This window comes from Mandrillus leucophaeus, unplaced genomic scaffold (assembly GCF_000951045.1).
Source record: "Mandrillus leucophaeus isolate KB7577 unplaced genomic scaffold, Mleu.le_1.0 Scaffold1428, whole genome shotgun sequence".
Lineage (NCBI taxonomy): Eukaryota > Metazoa > Chordata > Mammalia > Primates > Cercopithecidae > Mandrillus > Mandrillus leucophaeus.
This window is the reverse complement of record NW_012101397.1, coordinates 229,314-253,228: the sequence shown is the minus strand read 5'-3', so window position 1 is coordinate 253,228 and position 23,915 is coordinate 229,314. Positions and strand designations below refer to the sequence as shown.

The window sequence follows — 23,915 nt, the reverse complement described above, 5'->3', positions numbered from 1 at the left end:
GCGGGAAGCCGGGAGGCGGAGCTTGCAGTGAGCTGAGATCCGGCCACTGCACTCCAGCCTGGGCGACAGCGAGACTCCGTCTCAAAAAAATAAATAAATAAATAAGTGTTTTTAAAAGTTTGCTTTTATAAGGTAATCTTAGGGTCTGAAACAAATTGTTCACATGTATAAATTATCTCTAAGAAGAGTTACAGCAGCACGTTCTTTTCAGATGGCGAAAACGCTAATCAGTAATTCAGCCTGCCTCTTTTCTTACTCTTTTGTTCTTCAATTCTAACTTAAGACTTCAAGGGAGAAGACCAGAGAAGTGAGTGTGGGAGGGAGTAATAAAGTTCTAAAAGCAAATACTGTACATTACTATTTTTATTTAAGTGTTTTATAAATTCTTTAGTATGGCAGGGCGCAACAGCTCATGCCTGTAATCCCAGCAGTTTGGGAGGCTGAGGAGGGTGGATCACCCAAGGTCAGAAACTCGATACCAGCCTGACCAACATGGAGAAACCTTGTCTCTACTAAAAATACAAAATTAGCTGGGCATGGTCGCGCGTGCCTGTAATCCCAGCTACTCAGGAGGCTGAGACAGGAGAATCACTCGAACCCAGGAGGCGGAGGTTGCAGTGAGCCAAGATCGTGCCATCATACTCCAGTCTGGGCAACAAGCATAAAACTCCGTGTCAAATAAAAATAAATTCTTTAGTATACTGAGAAGACAGTGTCTTATTCAATTAGTGATATAACAGATATTCAAATGGACTCAAAAAGTAAAACACTGGTTCTTTGTACCGTATTAAACCTAACTCCCAAGTTCAAATTCCAGTTCTTCCACTTACTAACCTTGGAAACCTGGGCAAGGTTTCTTCAGTTCTCTAAGTCTTGGTATACCCATCCATAACATAGAAATAGTAATCGTTCTTTATAAGATTATTGTGACATTAAAATGAAATTATTTGGTTAAAGCACATAGCTCAGTGCCTGGCCCCATAGTGCTCTACTGATGTTAGGGGGACAGCTGCTGTTAACCCCACTTAGAACACGAAGACATTCCACAGTCAGTTAAAAAAAATTTTTTAAAACCACACAAAACTGCCTGCTTTGACTCCTCTGTTTTGTTTTTGTTTTAGATTGGTTTTGAGACAGGGTCTCAATTTATTGCCCACACTGGAGTGCAGTGGCGCGATCTTGGCTCACTGCAGCCTCCACCTCCTGGGTTCAAGTGATCCTCCCATCTCAACCTCGTGAGTAGCTGGGACTACAGGTGTGAACCACCATGCTTGGCTCGTTTTTTAATTTTTTTGTAGAGACAAGGTCTCACTATATTGCCCAGGCTGGTCTTGAACTCCTGGGCTCCAGGATTCCAGTGATCTGCCCTCCTTGGCCTCCCAAAGTGCTGGGATTACAGGTATGAGTCACCATACCCCGCCAACTCCTCAATTTTGAGTAGATACCTTGCAGTTTTTAAATTGCCCCAGAGCTTAAAATTCATATAGAGCTTGTTATCACTTCATGTCAAGATGTAGAAAGTCAAGATACGAGAAAATCAGAAACAGGTCTCTCATAGTGCCACCTTTGAATCCATTTAGTGTAAATCAGAGACATAATAGAACAGAACGTTAGCTGCTCATTAACACCTCATTAGAAGAATTAAGTTCAAGCCACTTAGGAGGTAATGAGCTGTACATTTCTTTCATTGCACTTTGGATTCTTCCTAGTAGGTGAATGGCTAGTTTTATGGAATGAAGACAGAATAAAGAAAACTTGAATTTTCAAAAAGAGAGTTAAAACCAGGGGGCAAGGAGAAGACATAATATGTAATCTGACTTGTTTTGTTTTTCCATTTCAGCTTTAGAATGATTTTTCCTTAAAACATAATCTTGAAGAAAGAAATCCCTTTTTTTCCCCAAGAAAGGGAGTGGAAAATTCATAACTATTTTACTTTGTTTTTGTTGTTCCAATAATTCCCTGTATAAAGCAGATAGAGATTTCCCCTCCATTATATATGGCTTTATACAGTAAACATGTTCATCTAAATTTTGTTGATCTTTGAATGCTTTCACATAAATAAAATTTTTCTACAAATTGAAGTCTTTTTTTTTTTTTTTTTTTTTTTCAAGAGTCAGGGTCTTGCTGGCCAGGCGCGGTGGCTCATGCCTGTAATCCCAGCACTTTGGGAGGCTGAGGTGGGTGGATCACGAGGTCAGAAGATCAAGACCATCCTGGCTAACACCGTGAAACCCCATCTCTACTAAAAATACAAAAAAAATTAGCCAGGCATGGTGGCATGCACCTGTAGTCCCAGCTACTGGGGAGGCTGAGACAGGAGAATTGCTTGAATCCAGGAGGTGGAGGTTGCAGTGAGCTGAGATAACACCACTGCACTCCATCCTGGGTGACAGAGTAAGACTCTGTCTCAAAAAAAAAAAAAAAAAAGGGTCAGGGTCTTGTTATGTTGCCCTGCTGGTCTTGAACTCCTGGGCTCAAGCAATACTTCCACCTCAGCCTCCTTAGTAGCTGGGACTGCAGGTGCATGCCACCATGCCTGGCTTTGAAATATATTTTCTTTCTTTCTTTCTTTCTTTTTGTTTTTGGAGACAGTTTCACTCTTGTTTCCCAGGCTGGAGTGCAGTGGTACGATGTTGCCTCGCTGCAACCTCCGCCTCCTGGGTTCAAGCGATTCTCCTGCCTTAGCCTCCCCAGTAGCTGGGATTACAGGACAGGTGTCTGCCACCACACTCAACTAATTTTTTGTATTTTTAATAGAGGCGGGGGTTTCACCATGTTGGCCAGGCTGGTCTCAAACTCCTGACCTTGGGCGATCCACCCACTTCAGCCTACCAAAATGCTGGGATTACAGACATGAGCCACCACGCCCAGCCAGAAACCTATTTTAAGCACTGAAACTTTTCACATTTTAAGCATTTTGGGGAAATTTCTCTGCCTTCTTTTACAAAGTACACTGAATCTAACTTAATGGAAAGAGCTTAGATACAGTAGTATTCAGCTTAGAGTGATACTCTCAGGTTACTGAAGATGTCCATTTATGTGCCTCTACAGTAAATGGCCCTAGGCTTTTCTTAGTTCGTCTGCTTTTTTTTATAGTTTTTTCTCCTTTCCATTTCTTCTCCACACTGTTAGTGAGCTGCCGGCAGCAGCCTTTCTTTACTAATTCTACTTCTACTCTGTTGCAGGCTTTGCTTTTTGTGTAGGAAGAAAGTAGGCTGTGGATGGACTTCACAGATCCTTCTGTGACCAAGAACCAGTTAATGCATGCATGGATGCTCAAGATACATTTTTTTCTACCCTTTAGTTTATTTTACTAGTATCTGAGTTGATGAGAGGGAGGCCATGCACAGTGTTGCTGTTTGTTATTTGATGATGATGGTGACAAGTCCACTACCACTAACAGTATTAAACTCCTGTGATGTGCCTAGTGCTAGATGCTTTACGTACATTTGCCAATCCTCACAGTAGGCCCTACGGGTAAATTGTATTATTCCCATTTTAAAGATGAGGAAATTGAAGCTCAGTGGGGTTTTACAAGTTGCCAGAGGTCACTCCGTAAGTGGTAAAGCCAGGATTCAAAACCCAATTTTGTCTGACTTCAAATTCAGTGTTATTTTCATACCAGGATGATTTTTTTTTTCAAAGCTCCATCCTGAAATCTATGTGGTTGAAAGTCTAGCTCTCTGAAGCATTAGATGCATTGGGCATTAGGCCTATCCCAAGTTGAAGTAAATGTTTACTAAAAGTTGAGTCATTGTTTTTAACATATTTTATAAAAATTCTATGAATATGGAAGCTCTGGAAAGTTTCCTAGGCCACTACAGCAGTGTAAATAAATAGGTGAAACCTTCTTAAGGAAATCCGTACTCCTACTCCAGTCATTATTTCCCCTTCTCAGAGTCCCTTCTCAATAATGTCCTTCGCTTAATGTGTTTCCATTGCTGTCTACCCAAGTGAGTAGCTCCAGGTGAAGATAGTTGCCCAAGACCATCCGCTTAACTCTGGAATAATCAGAAGAATTCCAAAGCCTATAGAGCGTGCACAGTCTCTCTCTCTTCACCCACATAATTGTAACCATGACTGATAACAGTATTTTTTCATTGCCCCCTTGCACTTAGCCCAGGAAGCCATTGTAGCAGAGCTTGGATCTGAACTCCACCTCAACCTTTGACTAGTGACTAGGTATTGAGTTTTACCATTGTGCATTCAGTTATGAATGAGATCATGTATTTGGGGAAGGCAGGAGACAAAGTTTAGAAATTTTTTTAAGTGATGAGACCTGTGCTGACTTCAGATTCTTGTCCAGTTAGTTTCTTCATCCCATGTTTGTTAGTGGCAGCTGGGTTCACAGTACTTCAGAAGTAGAAGGGACCCTTAGATATCTAGATTAATCTCATTTACAGATGAGAACACTGAAGCTCAGAAAGATAAAGTGACTTTTGCCAGGCCACACAGTAAAATGGTTTTACATGTATTTAATTTGCTGCTAGAAACTGAGGATTAGTTCTGTTCCTGTAGTGAGTGTAAATATATTAATGGGCTACCGAAAGAAAAAGTTCAGCTGCGGCAGAATGTACTGAAAATAAGAGACAGCTAGGAAAACATTAATTGAGAATTTTGCTGGTTTCTTTGGTAGTTTTTTTCTTAGGGGATCTGGCCTGGAATCCTACTGAGCTACTGTAGCCTGTATAAAGCAGTGTCATGTAGGGCAGGCTAAAAACCCCCCAGGTGTTGATGAGCATTAATGCCATTTTGAAAGCTTGTATTTGAAGGGGATTACTGTCCTTTGGAAATCGGCTTCTGAGAATGTTTGTATTAAACCCAGGGATATTTTAAATTGCACTGAGTCATAAGAGCAAAAATACAGAAGGAGACAGTCACCCTGAGCAGTCTTCACATGCAGTAGAACAGTTAGTAACTAGGCTGACCCAATTAGGCACAGGCTATTAGAGTTCTAACTAAACAAATGGTGGTTTAAATATAATTTTAGTTGATTTGACCATCATTGGACATAAGACAGATGTATGCTCAGAGGTAGCTGTTTTAGCCCCTTTATTCTACATGTGAGACCTGTCAGCTGAAAAGTGATCTGAGAACCTCCAGAGGATATGTAGGCTAGATTTGGACAATAAGTTTGAAATAGAAAATGAGGATACTGAATCAAATTAGCCCTTCATTTATAAGAGAAGCAAAATCCCAATTAGGAAATATTCTTATGACATATACAATCTTCCATAAAAGAGATTTATAGGTGAGCTCATCCCAGTTTAGCCACTAAAGAGAAATGGAGGGGATTAATTAATTAATTCCTTGGAGTGGGCAAACTTGAATTTGCTTGCCAGATCTGAGTAGATTACATAACTCATCTGAGCCTCAGTTTCTCCCTTTGTAAAAACATAATGAGATTTATTGTACATGCTTGTTGAAATTATTAAAGGAGATAACATATATGGAAGTACCTAGTGTGATGTTTGGTTTAGAGTAGGAGCTCAACAAATGCTTCCTCCTCCTCCATTTTTTCTAGGGGAATACAAAGATCTAGGTTGTGCCAGAGTGTTAGAAAGCTGTCATTACCAAGTCTGCAAGTTGCCCAGAAAGCCCCTCTAGTTTTTATTTATTCCCTGTATTATTTAGATATTTACTGTGTTCTTGTCTTTAAGATAATTCATTGCCTACCCTTGAAATATTGTGGGGGACTGATATCTTTTCCCCTTTTCAGCTGAAGGCTAGTTCAGTGTTTTTTAGCCTCTTCTCAGGCTTCAACACAAAAAAAGGTAACAAAAGGTAAGGAGAAAAAGATCCACTCTCCCCAATTCAGCTAGGAATCTATTCAAACCCCCTCCACAAGGCATACTCCCTACCCCAGCTGTGTCTGTCTACTCTGATTAAACACTGGCAGAAGCTCTTTTGGGTCTCTGGTATGCATTTGGGAAATAGTCCATTCTTCTCCCATAGTTGCCTGTGGATATTTTTCCTGGGACTGGTTCTTCCTGTTTCTCTCAATACCTGCTCTACAAGTTTCTTCAGCCATCCTGCGCTAGTGACCTATTGCTGAACTAGGGAAGCACATTGGTTCTCAGAGGCTCCAAACTTTTGAGCCAAACCCAAAGAGGAATGCTTTAGGTCAAAGCATTCCCAGGCTGTGCACTCACCCAGACTCCCATTCATCAGTAATTTGACACAAAGGGCCACTGGCTTATCTCTGATCTAGGAAGGTGACTACTGTGTTGATCTAGTGCCCAAAACACTTTCAAGTTTAGTATTTATTTATGAATTATTTAACTACAACAAAATCTTGATGTGTTTAATACTTTGTAGATAGAACAGGTTTTGCTTCCAGTGGGGGATGAATTTCATCTACCAAAATACGATACTTGCTTTTAGAAAAAATAATCTTACAGTGCAAAGGCTTTCTGTTTGCTGATAGTTAAGCTCACGCCATATTTAAGTGTCCAGGTTTTCTTTGGGTTATAACAATTTAGGAAGGACCTTGAGTTAAAATCCTTAAAATAAGATTATTAATCTCATGCTACTTGTAATCCAAGCGGAGGTGCATGAACATCATTTACCAGCGAAAATCACGTGTGCTGAATAATGACATTTTGATCAACAGCATATGAGACAGTTGTTTCATAAGTTTATAATGCTGTTTTTGTTTTGTTTGTTTTTTTGAGACGGAGTCTCACTCTTGCCCAGGCTGGAGTGCAGTGGTGCAATCTCGGCTCACTGAAACCTCTGCCTCACGGTTTCAAGCAATTCTCGTGCCTCAGCCCCCGAGCAGCTGGGATTACAGGCACGCACTACCAAGCCTGTAATGCCATATTTTTACTGTGCCTTTTCTATGTTTAGATATGTCTAGATACACAAACACTATTGTATTACAGTTGTCTACAGTTGCCTATGGTACAGTAACCTGCTGTACAACTTTGTAGCCTAGGAACAATTGACTGTACCATACAGCCTAACTGTATCATAGGCTGTACTATCTAGATTTGTGTAAGTACACTGTATGGTGTTCACACAGTGATGAAATAACCTAATAACTCATTTCTCAAGATGTGTCCCCATCATTAAGTGAGGCATAACTGTACTTGTATGATTAAGAACTTCCCACCCACCCACCATCTCCCCTGCCCGGCTTTGTGTCTGGAGAGTTGTAGTTAGCATCCTGTAAAGGGGTTAAAATTCCTTAAAGCAGAGTACTTGGTTTAAAAAAAACCCAAGACTTTCACATACGAAAGTCTATAAAACATATATCTTCCCTTCCCCCCCCCCACTCTTTGATTTGGTGTTAATATTTAATGAGAAGATAGAGGTGTTTATACCTGCTTTCTCCATTTTAGAATTTAGAAAGGAAGTAAAGACTAGAAAATAAAGTATTACAAGAAGATTATTATATTAGTAATGGGGATAGTGGGAAGTCAGTGGGAACTAGAATACAGGTGTTTTTTTCCTTTGGTTATTTGCATTTGATTAACAATACAGAATTTTTTGTCTTCTCTTTGAGACAGGGTCTTACTCTGTGACCCAGGCTGGAGTGCAATGGCACAATCTCAGCTCACTGCAACCTCTGCCTTCCATGCTGAAGCAGTCCTCTCACCTCAGCCTCCCGAGTAGCTGGGACTACAGGCGCGTGCCACTACACCAACCTGATTTTTTTTGTATTTTTATTAGAGACAGGGTTTCACCGTGTTGCCCAAGCTGGTCTCAAACTCCTGGGGTCAAGCAATTTGCCCAGTAGAAAAATTTTTTTAAAGACAGTGATCTAATAACACGCATGAGCCAATTGGTTCAGATGCTTACTAAACCTCACTACTAGCTAGGGAGTCGCTGCATCCTTCTGGGCCTCCTGTTTTTGTTTGTGGGTTTTGCTGTTCGTTTGAGACAGGGTCTTGCTCAGTCACCCAGACTGGAGGGCAGTGACACAGTCTCGGCTCACGCAGCCTTGACCTCTCGGGATCAAGTGAGCCTCCCACCTCAGCCTCCTGAGTAGCTGGGACTGCAAGTGCATGCCACCATGCCCAGCTAATTTTTGTATTTTTTGTAAAGGCAAGGTTTTGCTATGTTGCCCAGATTGATCTCCATGTTTGTCTGTTTCATCTGCTGAGATCATTCTACTTACCCAAATGCTGCTTTGCTATTTAGCTACTTGCTAACAAAACGTTATCTCTGGAAACAATAGTTATATTATATTTTCTTATTTGGGAAGACTCAGCTTGAGGAGAACTTGCTGGTAATTTCCCATGTAACTGTGAATAAATTGTTCAACCTCTAAAGGACTTTATTTTCTGTAACAGCATGATGAGGATTAGCAGTTTCTATATAACTTTCTGGAGATTTGAAAAAATTAGATAAAATTTACTTGAGCTGGGCACAGTGGCACAGGTCTGTAGTCCCAGCTACTTAGGAGGCTGAGATGGGAGGATCACTTGAGCCCAGGAGTTTGAGGCTGCAGTGCACCATGATTATGCCTCTGAATAACCACTGCACTCCAGCATGGACAACATAGTGAGACTCTATCTCTAACATAAAAAAATAAAAATTACTTGAGACACCTTTCCTCACACACATACATAGGTAGGATAGTTTTACCAATACAAAGGAAAGTTTGGAACAGGCCAGTGCATGGAACTATTTGAATTATCTGGCAAACTTGAGCCAGGGAAATGGCAGGAGCCTAGATGTATGAAATAAGAAGTAAGAGAGGCTTGTATCTAGGATTGAGGAGGATGGAGTGTGTGCCCAGTAAACCCATTTCTGTGATGTCATAGGAAAAACATCATATACTGGAAACAGTGAAAATGTCAAAATATATAAAATTGAGAAAGTGGACATAAAGAAATGGAGGCTTAAGGCCATGGACAATGGCTCATGCCTGTAATCCCAACACTTTGGGAGCCCAAGGCAGGATGATCACTTGAGTCCAGGAATTCAAGACCAGCCCGGGCAACATGGCAAAACCCTGTCTCTACAAAAAATACAAAAACAAAATTAACCGGGCGTGGAAGCACATACCTGTAGTCCCAGCTGCTTGGGAGGCTGAGGTGGAAAGGTCACTAGAGCCTGGGAGATTGAGACCACAATGAGCCATGATCACGCCACTGCACTCCAGCCTGGGTGATAGAGAAAACCCTGTCTCAAACAACAAGAAAAAAGGCTTAGAGAAAAAAAGTCAGAAGTGGGAATCAGTGAACAGTGGAGTAAGACTATGTGGCAGTCAGCAAGCAATCTTTCTGAACTACCTCACTAGGGATTGTTGGGGAGAACTAGGAGAATCATAAAAGAGAAAAATGAAACCAGATGTATATTTGTGATATATCTATCTCACAGAGCACCTCTTCTGTGCCAGGTATTTGATGTCTGTCTTCTCCTTTAATCTTTGCAATTGCCCTTTGGAGTAGGTAGATTTCCTCTTTACAGAGGATGAAAAGGGTCACCCAGGCTAGTGAGTTGCAGAGCTGGGATTTTAATCCAAAACCTGTACTGAGCAGATGCATTAGCTGGTACAAACTACATTATGAAAACATTTCTAGGTGCAAAATGGCAGGAGTGAAGATGGAGCACCTCTAGGCATAATATGGGATGAACCAAAATCCAATTTGAAAATGATTTCCAGAATCTTTGACATGTTTGCTACCTTCTTATGATAAACATTGGTTTATAGTAAGGTTCAAAAGTGTTGGGAATAGCCGGGCGCAGTGACTCACGCCTGTAATCCCAGCAATTTGGGAGGCCGAGGTGGGTGGACCACAAGGTCAGTAGTTCAAGACCAGCCTTGGCAAGATGGTGAAACCCCATCTCTACTAAAAATACAAAAAATTAGCCGGGCATGATGGCGGGCACCTGTAATCCCTGCTACTCAGGAGGCTGAGGCAGAGAATTGCTTGACCCTGCAAGGCAAAGATTGCAGTGAGCCAAGATTGCACCACTGCACTCCAGCCTGGGCCACAGAGCGAGACTCTGTCTCAGAAAACAAAATGTTGGGAATAAGTGCTGAGGACTTTTGCAAGTACTCTCTGATTCATATATATTCCTCACCAGCTCACATACCAAATTAATCCCAATATTTCACACCTGATTTTACATAGCTCTTAAATTACCACTTTGTATACCTCCTTACGTCCCTTTATTGTTGTTAAAATCAATATGTTGTGAAGGCAAATATACCACAAGCATTTAAAGTATCTATAGTTTGAAAGATGAAAATAGCCAGATGTGGTGCCCCACACCTGTAGTCTTAGCACTTAGGGAAGCTGAGGCAGGAGGATTGCTTGAGCTCAGGAGTTCAAGACCAGCCTGGGCAACATAGTGAGACCCTGTCTCTGAAAAAAATATATATATATATGTATATATATATAGAGAGAGAGAGCGAGGCTTGGTGGTACATGTCAATAGTCCCAGCTACTCAGAAGGATGAGGTGGGAGGATCCCTTGAGCTCAGGAATTTGAGGCTGCAGTGAGCCATGATTGCACCACTGCACTCCACCCTGGGTGATAGAGCAAGACCCCATTTCTTTAAAAAAAAAAAAAAAGAGGAAAACAAGTTCCCTGACTACAAAGAATCAAGCTCTAGGCATTAGAAAAGATCTCAGAGGTCTAGTTAAATCTCTTTTAGTAGAGGATTTATTTCTGCAACATCCCTGACAAGCAGCCTCTCTCTTTGAATATCTCTGGTAGCAGGGTCTCATTTTCTAAGATAGTTTTTTTCATTGTTAGACACCGCTATTAGAAAGTTCTTTCTAAAACTGAACTAAAGACCAAACTATTTGTAAGACTTACTCCGTAGTTCTGTGGAGTTACAAAGAACAAGCTACCCCCTCATTACATGACCTCTGATACCTGAATTCAGCAGTAGTAAGTAGTTCCCTATTTCTATAGAATTAATTCCTGGTAAAGTCTTGGCTGCACTTGAATCTCTCAAGATCATTTTGAATTCAGTCTGCTGTGTTTCACCTCTTTCTTGCCTCATGCTATTTGTAAAGATAAGTATGCCGTGTATTCTGCTGTCTTCATACTGGGTCTGGACAAAAAAGGCCAGGCAGATAAGGCCAAGGCCAAGTCAGAGCCCACAGGCTGCTGCTAGAGAATATCTCAGGCCCCATCCTGGGAATTATTCTTGCTAGGGTGACATACATGTTGTTGTACAGACAGTCCCTGGCTAACAATGGTTTGATTTAAGCCCATCATAAATGGGAAATACTGTTTTCATAAAGTAACCCCATCATAAAGAGTGTCTGTATATTATAAAACGTCGGGTAAAAAGAGGAGGAAAGGATCACAACAGCCTTCCTGCTCCTGTGAACTGTTTCTGCAGTAGGAAGGAAGTCCATGTTGGGGAAGTGAAGGCATAAGTCAGCCTATTTTGTAGTTTTGCCTAGGGATCAGGAGTCTCATGTGCATATATATAGTGAAAAGCAAAACTGCATTCACATTTGTGTTTTATGTCCTAATGTTTCTGCGAGCATCCATCAATTGAAGGAGAAAGGAAGAAAGTAAACAGAAACTTGCCAGGTGGCAAGTGATAAGCAGATTAGGGTACATAATATCGATACTTGACTTGTGAACAGCCAAGATGATATATTGTTGTACACTCATATACATTTGGGTTGTTTATACTTTTTGGCAATGATGATTAATGCTGGTATGAACATTCGTGTACAAGCTTTTGTATAGAAATAAGTTTTCATTTCTTTTCAGTTATATCTGGGGTAGAATTCTGAGTCATAAGGTAACTATTAACTTTTTGAGGAGGTGCCAAACTGTTTTGCTGAGCAGTTGTACGATTTTCCATTCCCAACAGCAGTACATGAGAGTTTAGATTTCTCCATGCCCTCACCAACTCTTACCTTTTTAATTATAGGTTCATAATTTTTTATTACACTCCTCTTTCTCCCATCAACTCCACTTTGACATCAGACTCCAAACCATCACATCAGTGTAGTTTTTTCCAGCTCCCTTTGGCTAAGTGATTTGATCGCTAGCACTCTGACTCCGATTTCTTACTTACGAGGAGAGTTAGTTGATCTGGGTTTCTAGAGTTTCAAAATGGCATCACATTGTAAAGTTTAAGAACTTGGATTTTAAAGTCAAAACTGGATTCAAATCCTTGTTGCCCTACTTAATATTTATGTGCCCTTGGGCAATTCACTTTAGAACTTCTCTGAGCTTCTGTTTCCTCATATATAAAATGCAGATAATACCTTCTACCCTCTTGGGATTGTTGAAGTGAATTTGCATAGTAGGCACTGATTAAACTGTTGCTGCTGCTGCTATTTTTTAATCTGTTCTACTGATATGTATAAACCATGTTTAATATCAAATAAGATTCCTAAGAAGCCTGAAATTTGTAGGCTAAGAGGTTGTGTGGTAGCCTATGGGACACGTGCAGAGATCCCACGTGTCTGCTTTTATCAGGATGTAGGCTGGTGACCACCACCCTGCTCCCCTCCCTGCCACCCAACAGTCCTTAGTTTAGGAGAGTAATTTCCTGCCAGATATAACCTTTCCCTTAAATCTCAAGAGACCAGCACTTTGGAATGTGGCTTTAAAAAAGTCTCCTGCCCCTTTCTGGTAAAGAGAGAGAATGATGAAATTATCAAACACCAAAAACACCACAGAAGAGTGGGCTAACATAGGACAGTCACGAAAAGACAATATGTTAACAAAATCTTATGGCATTTTGTGAACTTAAATTTTGGTGGAAAATCAATTCTAGAGATGGGACCTGTTTCTGAGTACATACCCTGGGCAGCAGATGAAAGGAAAAGGCAGAGTCACAGAGAACTTTGGCCCTAGTTATCCATCAAAGGTAGGACTGCTTTCTCATTAACCTGTTCAGTCACTTCAGTAACAAGAAGAGTTTCAGCATAAAAGAAGGCAGTATAGAGATTCCTATAAAGGATAAAGAAGAACTAAATAGAGTTTAGTAACATCGTAAGAAGGGTGAGACGATGCCTTTTAAAAAAAAATCCTTGTTTCTTAGAAAAGCAATGGAGTTTAGGATATTATTATTTATTGCATAATTATTGGAAGGGAGAATGTTTATGATGCTGCAACATAAAAATTACCTTAAACAGAGAAATTTATTATATTCCTTAAAAGTTTGTTTACATATTATAGATGTGATTAAAAAGAAGAGAGAAAGGAGATAGTTTTAGATGTGTGAGTTTGTCCTGGCATTTTTATTCTTTTAGTGCGAAAAGCTTGAGACTCACATGCTGGTGTTAAATGCTACCTGAGTGGTAATACATTCCCTGTTGGGATGAGAGCTACCCAGCTGCCCTCTGCTTGACAGAGGTTTCCATTCTACGCACCAGAAGCTAAGACATATGTTTATTCTTCCCTTTCTTTTACTCTCTGTTTCTATTGTTTTTAAAAGTGTCTCCTACTTACTTAGCTCTTTAGTTCCTGGGACTCCACATACAACCTACCCCAGTCGGTCTTCTTTACCACTATGAGAAGACTCGTTTTCCTAAAAACACATGTTCATCTTGTGACTCCTCTACTCAGTAGTCTGCCTTGGGCTCATTTACTATCTATTCTAGAATCCCAGCTCTTCGGATCTTCCAGATTTCCCTTTTTTTCCTCCAACATGGATGCACTATTCTAGTTATTCTGTACATTTATCATCCATTTCTCTCCAGACTTTTACTCACATTCATTTTTCCACCTAGAATCTCTGATCTCATCCCTTAAACCTTTTCTAGGCTGGGCATGGTGGCTCACGCCTGTAATCCCAGCACTTTGGGAAGCCAAGGCGAGCGGATCATCTGAGGTCAGGAGTTTGAGACCAGCTTGGCCAACATGGCAAAACCCCATCTCTACTAAAAGTACAAAAATTAACTGGGTGTGGTGGTGGGCACCTGTAATCCCAGCTGCTGAGGAAGCTGAGGCAAGAGAATCACTTGAACCTGGGAGGCAGAGGTTGCAGTGAGCCAAGACTGCGCCACTGCACTTCAGCCTGGGCAACAAGAGCGAGACTCCATCTCAAAAAAAAAACAAAAAAACTTTTCTAATCCTGCCTGTCCTTAGATGCCCTGTCCAGGTTCCATCTTTATGTAGATTACTAAACCTTCCCTTAAGTCATCCTAAGTGCTAGAGATACAATATGAATAAAATAATTCCTACTCCCAAGGAACCCTACCTCCCTTTTATTCTCCCAGCCACACTGACCTACTTTCTAACCCTCAGACATGCCAAGCTAATTCCCATCTTAAGAACCTCATACCTGCTATTTCCTCTGCTTAAGACATTCTTCCCTCCACATTTCAACAAGGCTCTGTTCATATCACTCAAGTTTCAGCCTTCATAGTTCAATAGAATTGAATAGGGGAGAGACCTTCCCTGACCATTCCAGCTTCATCAGCCTTCAGGCACTCTGTCTTATACCCCTATTGATCTTCTTTGTTTTACTTCTCCATATGGGAAATCATCTTGCCTCCCTGACTCCTTAGAGTACAAACTCCTGAGGGCAGGCACTCTGTCTTGCTTACCACAGTATTCTTAGTACTTTGAATATGCCTGGTACATAGCAGGCTCTCAGTAAATATTTATTGACAGAAATGTCCCAGACACTTGTGCTTAACCATGGGGATGATGGACTCCTCTGGCTCTGGCATTCTAGGGCTCTGAATCACAAACATCCAGGTGAGTGAGCTGGCCAGTTCTGGAATAAGCTACTGGTGACTGCCAGAAGGTTGGTTTCCATTGGTGTGTTATCTTTTCATGAGGCTTGCTTAATTGTACCCTAGCTTTTGCCTCTCCCATATGTTGTTCAGAGTAGCCTAACGACTGCCTCAATATTATGATTATGCTCAAAGCTAATCAGGGCTGCTGGCATCACTGCAAATACTGTGCATTGAAAAGATTATGGAACAGCCGTGTTGCTGTGTGATTTGGCCATGAGACAAGCTATCTTTTCCAGAGACTAAGAGCTGTACCCACTAGCACACCCTGTTAACCCAGGCCACTCAGTTTCTTTGTGCTTTTATTCCTTTGTAGAATGGGTTTTGGGGATTGGATATAAATAATGCCAGGAAAGATATTCACAGAATGCATAAAATTCTAACCTTTTTTTTCCCCTTAGATGTGAACGATTAGAAGAACAGCTAAATGACCTAACAGAACTCCACCAGAATGAAATCTTGAACTTGAAGCAGGAACTGGCAAGCATGGAAGAAAAAATCGCATATCAGTCCTATGAACGGGCCCGGGACATCCAGGTTAGTATGAAGGAAAAGGTGTAAATGCAAAATACAGTAGGGTTAGAAAGAAAAAAGGAAAACAGCAGAAGGAAAAAAGATGAGAAGGTAGAGAACAAAGAAAAGCTTCTATCAACTATATAAGAGTACACTTACTCTTAAAATGATTGAGGTACATTTCTCAAAAGTTTATACCATTTTGGGTTGGTATGTCTGCTTGGTACTTGGGAAATGTTTCTTAGGATCACAGTAGTCTCAGTGTATGGAAAACCACATGAATCCTATTTGTCCATTACTGCTTTAAAAGCAGCTCTGACAAGTATTAGGGCCATTTTGCCCTTGTCTTCTTCCGTGGGAAAGGGGGCCTTTATTCCAGCTGCCAAATCCAGATCTCATTTAGGCACATTGCCTGACAGTTTGCAAGAATAACCCATGAGGCAGTCAAGTTTAATTAAGGCTAATCGCCCATCTGTTTTATTCTATGAGGAAGTAGAATATTTAATTTTTTCTTGTTTCTATATGGAGGTATTTCTAAGGGAACAGTTCTTAGTGGTTTCATATGAAAGCATTTTGAAAGACGCTAGTCTCAGAGAAGGGAAGTGAGCTAGAAAACTTGTATTACAACAGCCTAAAAGAATCAAGGGAATGTCTAGATCATTTACCCGGATGCCGTCTTCTTCACGCCCTGCTTATGTTTTAATTATTTTTTCCGTAAGATCCTTCTGGACTGGACAGCATCCATTGTCTGTCTGTAGTTGGCTTCAGTCTGAAGTTACCCAAGCCTTACCTCAAATCCCAGGAAACCAGGATCCATTGAAACCAAGACCAGAAAAACTCATGGCTCCAACCAACTTTGGAGGATATCTGACCATAGCTAGGGAAATAAGTTCTATCCCTTGAATACTTTGGAATTAATTTAAACTCATGGGTGAAGGCCATGGCCTTGAGGAGAACAGACACTTTTTTTTTTTTTAATTGGGAATTAGGCATATGTTAAATGGAAGCTTTATTCTAATTGCATATGTTATAAGACAAGTTGTTATTAGTGACTGGTGATTCTAAACATTAGAATCATTAATGTATTAACACTTTATGTCACTATTGCATTACTAATAACGTTTCATTAATGTATTAGTATTTTACACTATTTTCAAGTACTTTTTAGTAGTTGAGAGAGATACAGAATATACAATCAGGTCTTGGTAATACAGGTTTTTAAATTAAACAATATAAAGTTAAAAAATAGCAAGAACAGACCAGGAGCGGCGGCTCACGCCTGTAATCCCAGCACTTTGGGAGGCCGAGGCGGGCAGATCACAAGGTCAGGAGATCGAGACCATCCTGGCTAACACGGTGAAACCTCGTCTCTACTAAAAATACAAAAATTAGCCAGGCGTGTTGGCGGTCACCTGTAGTCCCAGCTACTCGCGAGGCTGAGGCAGGAGAATGGTGTGAACCCGGGAGGTGGAGCTGGCAGTGAGCTGACATCGTGCCACTGTACTCTAGCCTGGGCGACAGAGCGAGACTCCATCTCAAAAAAAATAGCAAAAACAGACACTTTTAATGTTTGGTCTAGTGTGTGGGCATAGTGTCCTCTTTACAGAGGATCAACCTAAAGGAGAGTGTGCCCTTAAGAAGGCAGATCGGAGATCCCTTTCCACTGATGTCAGGGATTGACTTGACTTAGAAAACACCAGGTAGTGTGTATAAGGAAGCATGTTCAAAGAATGTTCACTGCATCATTGTTATAGTGGAAAAGTTGAAAACAACCTAAAAATCCCCAAGAGGGAACTAGCTGCATCTATTATAACATAGCCTAGCCATACTATAAAATGCTCTGCAGCAGTTAAAAAAAATGAGGTAGATTCTGTGTATTGACATGGAGAGATCACCAGGACCCACTGTTGAATGAAAAAAAACAAGTTGTGAATCGATTCCTATAGTATGATACTATTCCATGTTTGGAAAAGCCAAACCCTGTAAAATATTTTAAAGAGGTTTATTCTGAGCCGATACGAGTAACCATGACCTAGGGAACACAGTCTCAAGAGGTCCTGAGAAAATATGCCCGAAGCAGTTGGGTTAGTTTAGCTTTGTACATTTCAGAGAGACAGGAATTGTAAGTAAAATCCTAAATCAATACATGGAAACTATACATTGGTTTGGCCCAAAAAGGTGAGCCATCTCTAAGTAGGGGCTAATAAGTCATAGTGGGTTTTAGGAATTTTTTAGTTGGCAGTTGGTTGAAAGAGTTAAGCTTTGTGTAAAGACTTGAAGTCAGTACAAAGGAATGCCTAAGTTAACGGGGTGTGCTGTCTGTCATGTGATGCTATACCCGAGTCAGGTTGGAAAGAAAGCCACATTAATACCAGTTAATTTTTTTAAAAACTGATGAGATGGCCTGGCGCAGTGGCTCAGGCCTGTAATCCCAGCACTTTGGGAGGCCAAGGCAGGAGGATCACAAGGTCAGGAGATCCAGACCATCCTGGCAAACACGGTGAAACCCCGTCTCTACTAAAAATACAAAAAAGAATTAGCCGGGCGTGGTGGTGGGCGTCTGTAGTCCCAGCTTCTCGGGAGGCTGAGGCAGGAGAATGGCATGAACTCAGGAGGCAGCGGAGCTTGCAGTGAGCAGAGATCGCACCACTGCACTCCAGCCTGGGCGACAGAGCAAGACTCCGTCTCAAAAAAAAAACAAAAAACTGATGAGATTTTATGGTTTGTAGGGTGAGATTTAACCCTTGTCTGGCATGGCCTTAGGTCTTGTTTATAATTTGATGTCTTACTGCCACAAAGAGTCCATTCTATCAGTCTTATGATCTCTATTTTAACATTAATGTTGGTCATTTGTGCTGCAACTCAAAAAGGGAGGGGATGTAATGAGGCATGTCCAGCCTCGTTCCCATCATTGCCAAGAACTCACTTTTTCAAGTTTCTTTGGGGTCCACTTTGGCCAAGAGGGAGTCCGTTCATTCGGCTGGGGGGCTCAGGATTTTATTTTTAGTTTACAGATAGGAAATAAAATTAAAAATTCCATATATTTTCCTTGACACATATGTGTATACACTTAAACACAGATAAAAGGGTGAACACAAACAGTATTGCCTCAGGGACAGGGATTGGAATTGAAGGAAATGTCAGGAGAGATTATCCTATTTGAACTTTTTTATGTTGAACAAATATATTCTGTGCAACTTAGATTAATTTTCAATGAAAAAAGAGCATATATTTGTGGTCTTGTCATTAAAATGTTCTAGACTAAATAAATGTTAAGTGTGGCCACTGCTTCCTGTGACTCATCCCACTGAAATGCAATGGAGGGCAATTTGGGGGAATAATAGTCACTTGAATAGTGAGTTATACATCTAGACTTTTATATTCATTCAAGGCTTCAGCATATTTATAAAATCATTGGCATTGCTCAAGATGCATCTGGCTTGCCCAGGAGGCATGTCAGCATCTCAGAGTACTTGTGAGCAGAAGGCTTAACTCTTCCCTGTTCTGGCCCACAGGAGGCCCTGGAGGCATGCCAGACGCGCATCTCCAAGATGGAGCTGCAGCAGCAGCAGCAGCAGGTGGTGCAGCTAGAAGGGCTGGAGAATGCCACTGCCCGGAACCTTCTGGGCAAACTCATCAACATCCTCCTGGCTGTCATGGCAGTCCTTTTGGTCTTTGTCTCCACTGTAGCCAACTGTGTGGTTCCCCTCATGAAGACTCGCAACAGGACGTTCAGCACTTTATTCCTTGTGGTTTTCATTGCCTTTCTCTGGAAGCACTGGGACGCCCTCTTCAGCTATGTGGAACGGTTCTTTTCATCCCCTAGATGATGCTGGCACAGAAGGTATTGTTCCCTACACTCTGGCAAGTGCATGCAGCAGAGAGTTAGACAGCAACTTACCTACTCTGAAGTTTTCTACAACAACAAAAGAGTTGAGTGAATCTGTTTACATTTAGAATAATGTTTTTTTCTTCAAGAGACGCAATTGCAATAGTATTTTTTAGATTTTATCCAAGAAGTTTTTTGGGCGAAAATCTTGGATCATTTTTATGTAGCATGGTTTTCCTTGGGATGCAAATCTTAAACAGTCCTTTAATATGAACCAACAATCTGGAGCACACCGAAGGGCAATCTAAATTGTGGCGTGAAGGACTGCACTAAAACCCACTAAAAATATGCGAAAACCTAATTAGGGCAAACCAGTTAAACCTAACACCCTGCCTTGGGCTCATCACCTCTCCCCATCCCAGACTAACTTTACTGTGAAATCCTACCACATTCCATGTCTGAATTTTTGGATTCGGGGTGGATTTTCGTTGTCCGTGGAAGAACACATGGATCTCCCTGGCTTTCTCACCCAAGTTGGCCACTTACGCTAACCCTGGAAATATGATCACTTTTGAACCTGCCCCTTAACCTTTACTAGGATACAAAAGTGAAAGCATCATCCCCCAAAGGATCACTGCACAGTCCTACTACAGTATTTTTAAGTAGCCCTCTAAATACTTAATTTTAAGCAAAATCTGTTGGCCGCACTTTTAAGGTTTTTTTAATATGTGTATAGGTACCAACCTAAAAATAAAAAATCCGAACAGCATACTTGAAGAATGTAATACTCAAACTCTCAGTGCTTCCTTATGGTTTCTAATAGGATTTTTTATTATTGTTATTATTATTATTGGGTTTTTTTGGACAGGGTTGGGAGGGTCTTTTATTTTTCCTTTGAAATAAAGAAGTGATGTTTTTAAATGAAGAAATGTGTGGATATTTAAGTGTGCTGCTCCCTCTTGTCTTGAAACAGTTTGAGTAAGAAAGTCTTGCTGTAAATGCTGCCCTCTGCCGCCCTTGTTTTGAGATGCAGTTTAAACTCCCTCTGGCTGCTGCTGCTGCTTTTGGTGTCCCGATGTCCCTATGCCCCCGTTTTATGGGTTTAGCTTAGTTGGAGAGGAAAGGGTTGTGCAAGGAGAGGAGGAGGCTGTTTCCACAAACCAGTGTAGTAGGATAGGGATTTTTTTTTTTTTTTTGCCCCAAGAAAATGTTCACCCAGTGATCTTGGGCTGGGATTGTTTTTAGGAAAAGTTGAGACTATAAGAGTCATAAATAAGTCCTTGTGTTTCCTTAATTTATTTTGTTAACACCCCTAATTACTGAAACCAAAGTGATGATGTGGAGTCTTCTGTCTTCATTTTGGCCCCAGCATTCTTAATTTCAAAGCTTTATTCTGTCTGCCTAAGAGAATCAACCAAAGGTGATTCTCCTAAAGAGCAGTGAAGGAAATGTCGGGTTAGAAGGACCCAAGTTTTGGGTGTGAAATGTTGCCAGCTTCCTATAATGTAAACTGACTTGTTAACCTAACCTAATTATGCTCAGTGGACTTATCTAGATGGTTTAAAAAAAATGAACTGAGCTGCTTTCCCCCATCCCATAACGAGTTCCATCATCCTGGTGGAACTTGAGCATTTAGAGTTTATCTAGAGAGCTTGGTTAATTTTCCATATTATTTGTAGTATGTTCACAAATGCTGTTCCCTCTTGGTCTCATTCTGTGCAACCAAGTGCATATAAGATGCCCTGAAAAGAGTAACAAAGTATGCTTTGCCTGTTTCCCCTTACCAGGAAATTCCTTCAGAACTAGATTAGCATTGACCTGCCTGTCTCAAAGGACAGTTTACCTAACGGTGCCAGCCTCCTTTTGCTTTGACAAGCTGGATTTCTCAGAGCCAGCATGTTGTTTCCATAACTACTTTGACATTTTAACTCAGGTACCCCAGTCTTCACCCCAACCTCAGCTGATTGTAGTACACCTGCTAGCTCTGTTGCCCCCTCAAAACTAGCACCCAGAGTAGGGCCACAGGGGTGATTTTTTCTTTAAAAAAAAAAATTAGAACCAATTCATGTTCATGCCAAAAACAAATTGTCCCCAAGCCTATATATATTAAAATGTTAACTTTGCCTAAAAATATCGCAGTGACTTTTTAGGCAGGAGTGCCAAAGGATACTATGAACTTTTTGAACTAACAGTTTCTCCTAACTTTCTGCTTTAGTATAATTGCTCAGAGTAGAGAGCCCCCACAAAGTTATTTAAAAGATGCCCTAGCCGCAATCCACCAGTTTTTCTAAGCTAGAACCTTTGAGTCCCCCAAACTGCCTGAAGACTTAAGTTTTGTGGGCACTGAAAGTCACTTTGATAGATGGATTGAAACTGTTCCCATTTGCCCTGGAACGGTTTCTATCAAAGGAAGGTTTTCACCTGTAGAAAGCTCCCTGCACTCCAGCCAAACAGTCCCATGCTAACTTTCTGTCTTCCTTTCTCAGAGTGTCTTAGGAAGGACCTTCAGTGCAGATCAGGTGCAGTAATGGCTTTCTAGCCTTCTTGTCCCTTAATTATTCACCAGACCCAGAAGTTGTGTGCATTTAATGCTGTTTGTAACCATGCATCTGTTTTCATTCTTTCCTGTACCTTTTGCTGCCCATCCTGTTACTTTTGAGTTTCTTTCATTGCGGTTGTTCTTGGGTTCTTTCGTCTTTTCATAGCTCTTCTATAACCTTGCTTTAATGGCTTAACAGTTGTTCTGGGTGGAAACTTCGCCTCATTTGAATGCTCCTCTAAAAAAAGAAAAGAAAAGAAAACTATATTCATTCCCTTTAAAATGAAACATTCCTGGATTATTTTTCCATGCCCCTAGCCTGGGTGAGTGAAGCTGGCTGTGTTGGCCTGGGTGACTGTTCAGGTTGTAGAATGCGCATTTTACATTGTTTATGATAATTGAAGGGTACTTCTCTCTGCTCCAATTTCCATTCCTTGGTATACTCAGTATGTCCTAGTAAGGAAGGCTTTCCACTCTACTGGCTCCTTAAGAAGCAAAAGTAGGTTAAATTTTAAACTTCACTGACTAGGGTCTTCTTTCTCCCCTGTTCTAAATGGAGTAAAAGTCTGATGCCAAGACAAATACTGGGAGCGAGCCTTCCTCACTAGCCATGTCCAAATAATGAGCATATTTTCACGTGGTCTTCACTGCATTTGGTTTTGTTTCTGATTTCATGTTCCTTTAAGGTACAGTCAGAAGAAAATGCTGAGTTCTGAGAGAGTTCCAATGAGGAGCTGTCTTTCAGCTTTGGAAAATATGCATCTAAAACAAAACCAAACATTATTGTAATCTGACACAGGCAAAATTATGGTTCCCACACCCCAACCCCAAATGAAACCTGGGATTTTGAATGTGGCTCTAAGCGTTAACATTACTGTCTGTATGTCGTGTATGCTAGGTGATATCCTCAGTAGGGATTGACTACTAGACTGTAAGTGTGTTTTATCAAAGTGTGTAAGAATAAAAACTCACTTGCACGAATTGAAACGTAAAGAAATGACACTTGTGAACGTGTGAACGTTAACACTGTAGTTGATAGATCTTAAGCTGCTAATTGTTGAGAGAGATTTAAATTTATGTTCTGTCCGGTCGCTGCAGATTCTCAGCAGCACTTTTACTGTATATAGAAATTGAAATAAAGACCTCAGCTATTAACCTGGTGGTCAGACTCATGTTTGTTTTGCTCTTTATTTTTGAAACATTTAACATACATAGTTTTACATGCATGTAATGCATTATTAGCCAGCCTATTGCCACCTGTAATTTTGTTATAGAAGTAGTAATTTCTATTAGGACTTTTTCCTGGTGATCTCTGGGAGGCCTCTGGAAATCCTGAAGTCCTAAACTTGCCTTTGACCTGGTACCAAGCAGAGACATGATGACTCGGTCCTTCACAGCTCCAGTCTGAACGTCGAGAGCTTTAGCCCCACTTCTGGCTTACTAGCTGTGTGCCTTTTACCCCAACTATAAACTAGTGATACCACACCACCCAACTTGATCCTACAGGTGGATGTTGTGAGAGCAAAGGATACATCTTGTGAAATCTTTGAAAATTCCCCTTAAATATGGGCCAGGCTGCTGTGTACAGATATGCAGGTTGTATATTGCCCAACCCTGGGGGGGCTTCATAAGTGTGATAAACTGTGAACAACATGCAGGAGTTGTGTAGTATATACAGGACACATAGAGCTGCCATGATAATGGGCGATACATAATTTCAAAACCTGCTTTATTTTTATCCATTAAAAACTTTGGAGACTTACTGAATGCCAGTAAAAACTGGGTGTGGTGGCTCTCATACCTGTAATCCCAAAACTTTGGGAGGACAAGGTTGGAGGATTACTTGAGGCCAGGAGTTTGATACCAACCTGGGCAACATAGTGAGACCCCATCTCTGCAGAAAATAAATTTATCTGGGTGTGGTGGCACACATCTGTAGTCTCAGCTACTCGGGAGGCTGAGGTGGTAGCATCACTCGAGCCCAGGAGTTTGAGATTACAGTTAGCTATGATTACACCACTGCACTCTAGCCTAGGTGGCAGAGCGAGACCCTGTCTCAAAAAAAGAAAACTTTGGAGAGTGGAAGGCAGATGACATAAATTTGAGAAGCTGTGGTGTAGAAAACAGACTGGGGAGGCAGAGGAAGGTATGGCCAACTAGAAATGCATGCTTCACCTGAAGGGTTCAAATATACTTAAATCCTATGGGCCAAACTAAACATTTAGCTGACTTGTAGCCCCAAGTCTATAGTGAAGAATAGCTAACGTTTATTGAGTATTTACCGAGTGCCAAGCATCATTCAGTTTTATCAGTCAATTCTCCCCACAGTCTTATGCAGGAGATACCCTCA

General features: G+C 41.0%; 1 protein-coding gene across 1 annotated transcript in view; it reads left to right on the top strand.

Moving 5' to 3' along the window:
• TMCC1 (transmembrane and coiled-coil domain family 1) overlaps positions 1 to 22,720 on the top strand; it is a 156,040-nt gene extending 133,320 nt beyond the window's left edge. The window contains exons 3-4 of the mRNA XM_011974203.1: positions 15,086 to 15,221; positions 18,713 to 22,720. Of these exons, the coding sequence (XP_011829593.1) occupies positions 15,086 to 15,221; positions 18,713 to 19,027 (451 nt within the window). The 3' untranslated portion in view covers positions 19,028 to 22,720. The remainder of the gene's footprint in view (positions 1 to 15,085; positions 15,222 to 18,712) is intronic.
• The last annotated feature ends 1,195 nt before the right edge of the window (positions 22,721 to 23,915 follow it).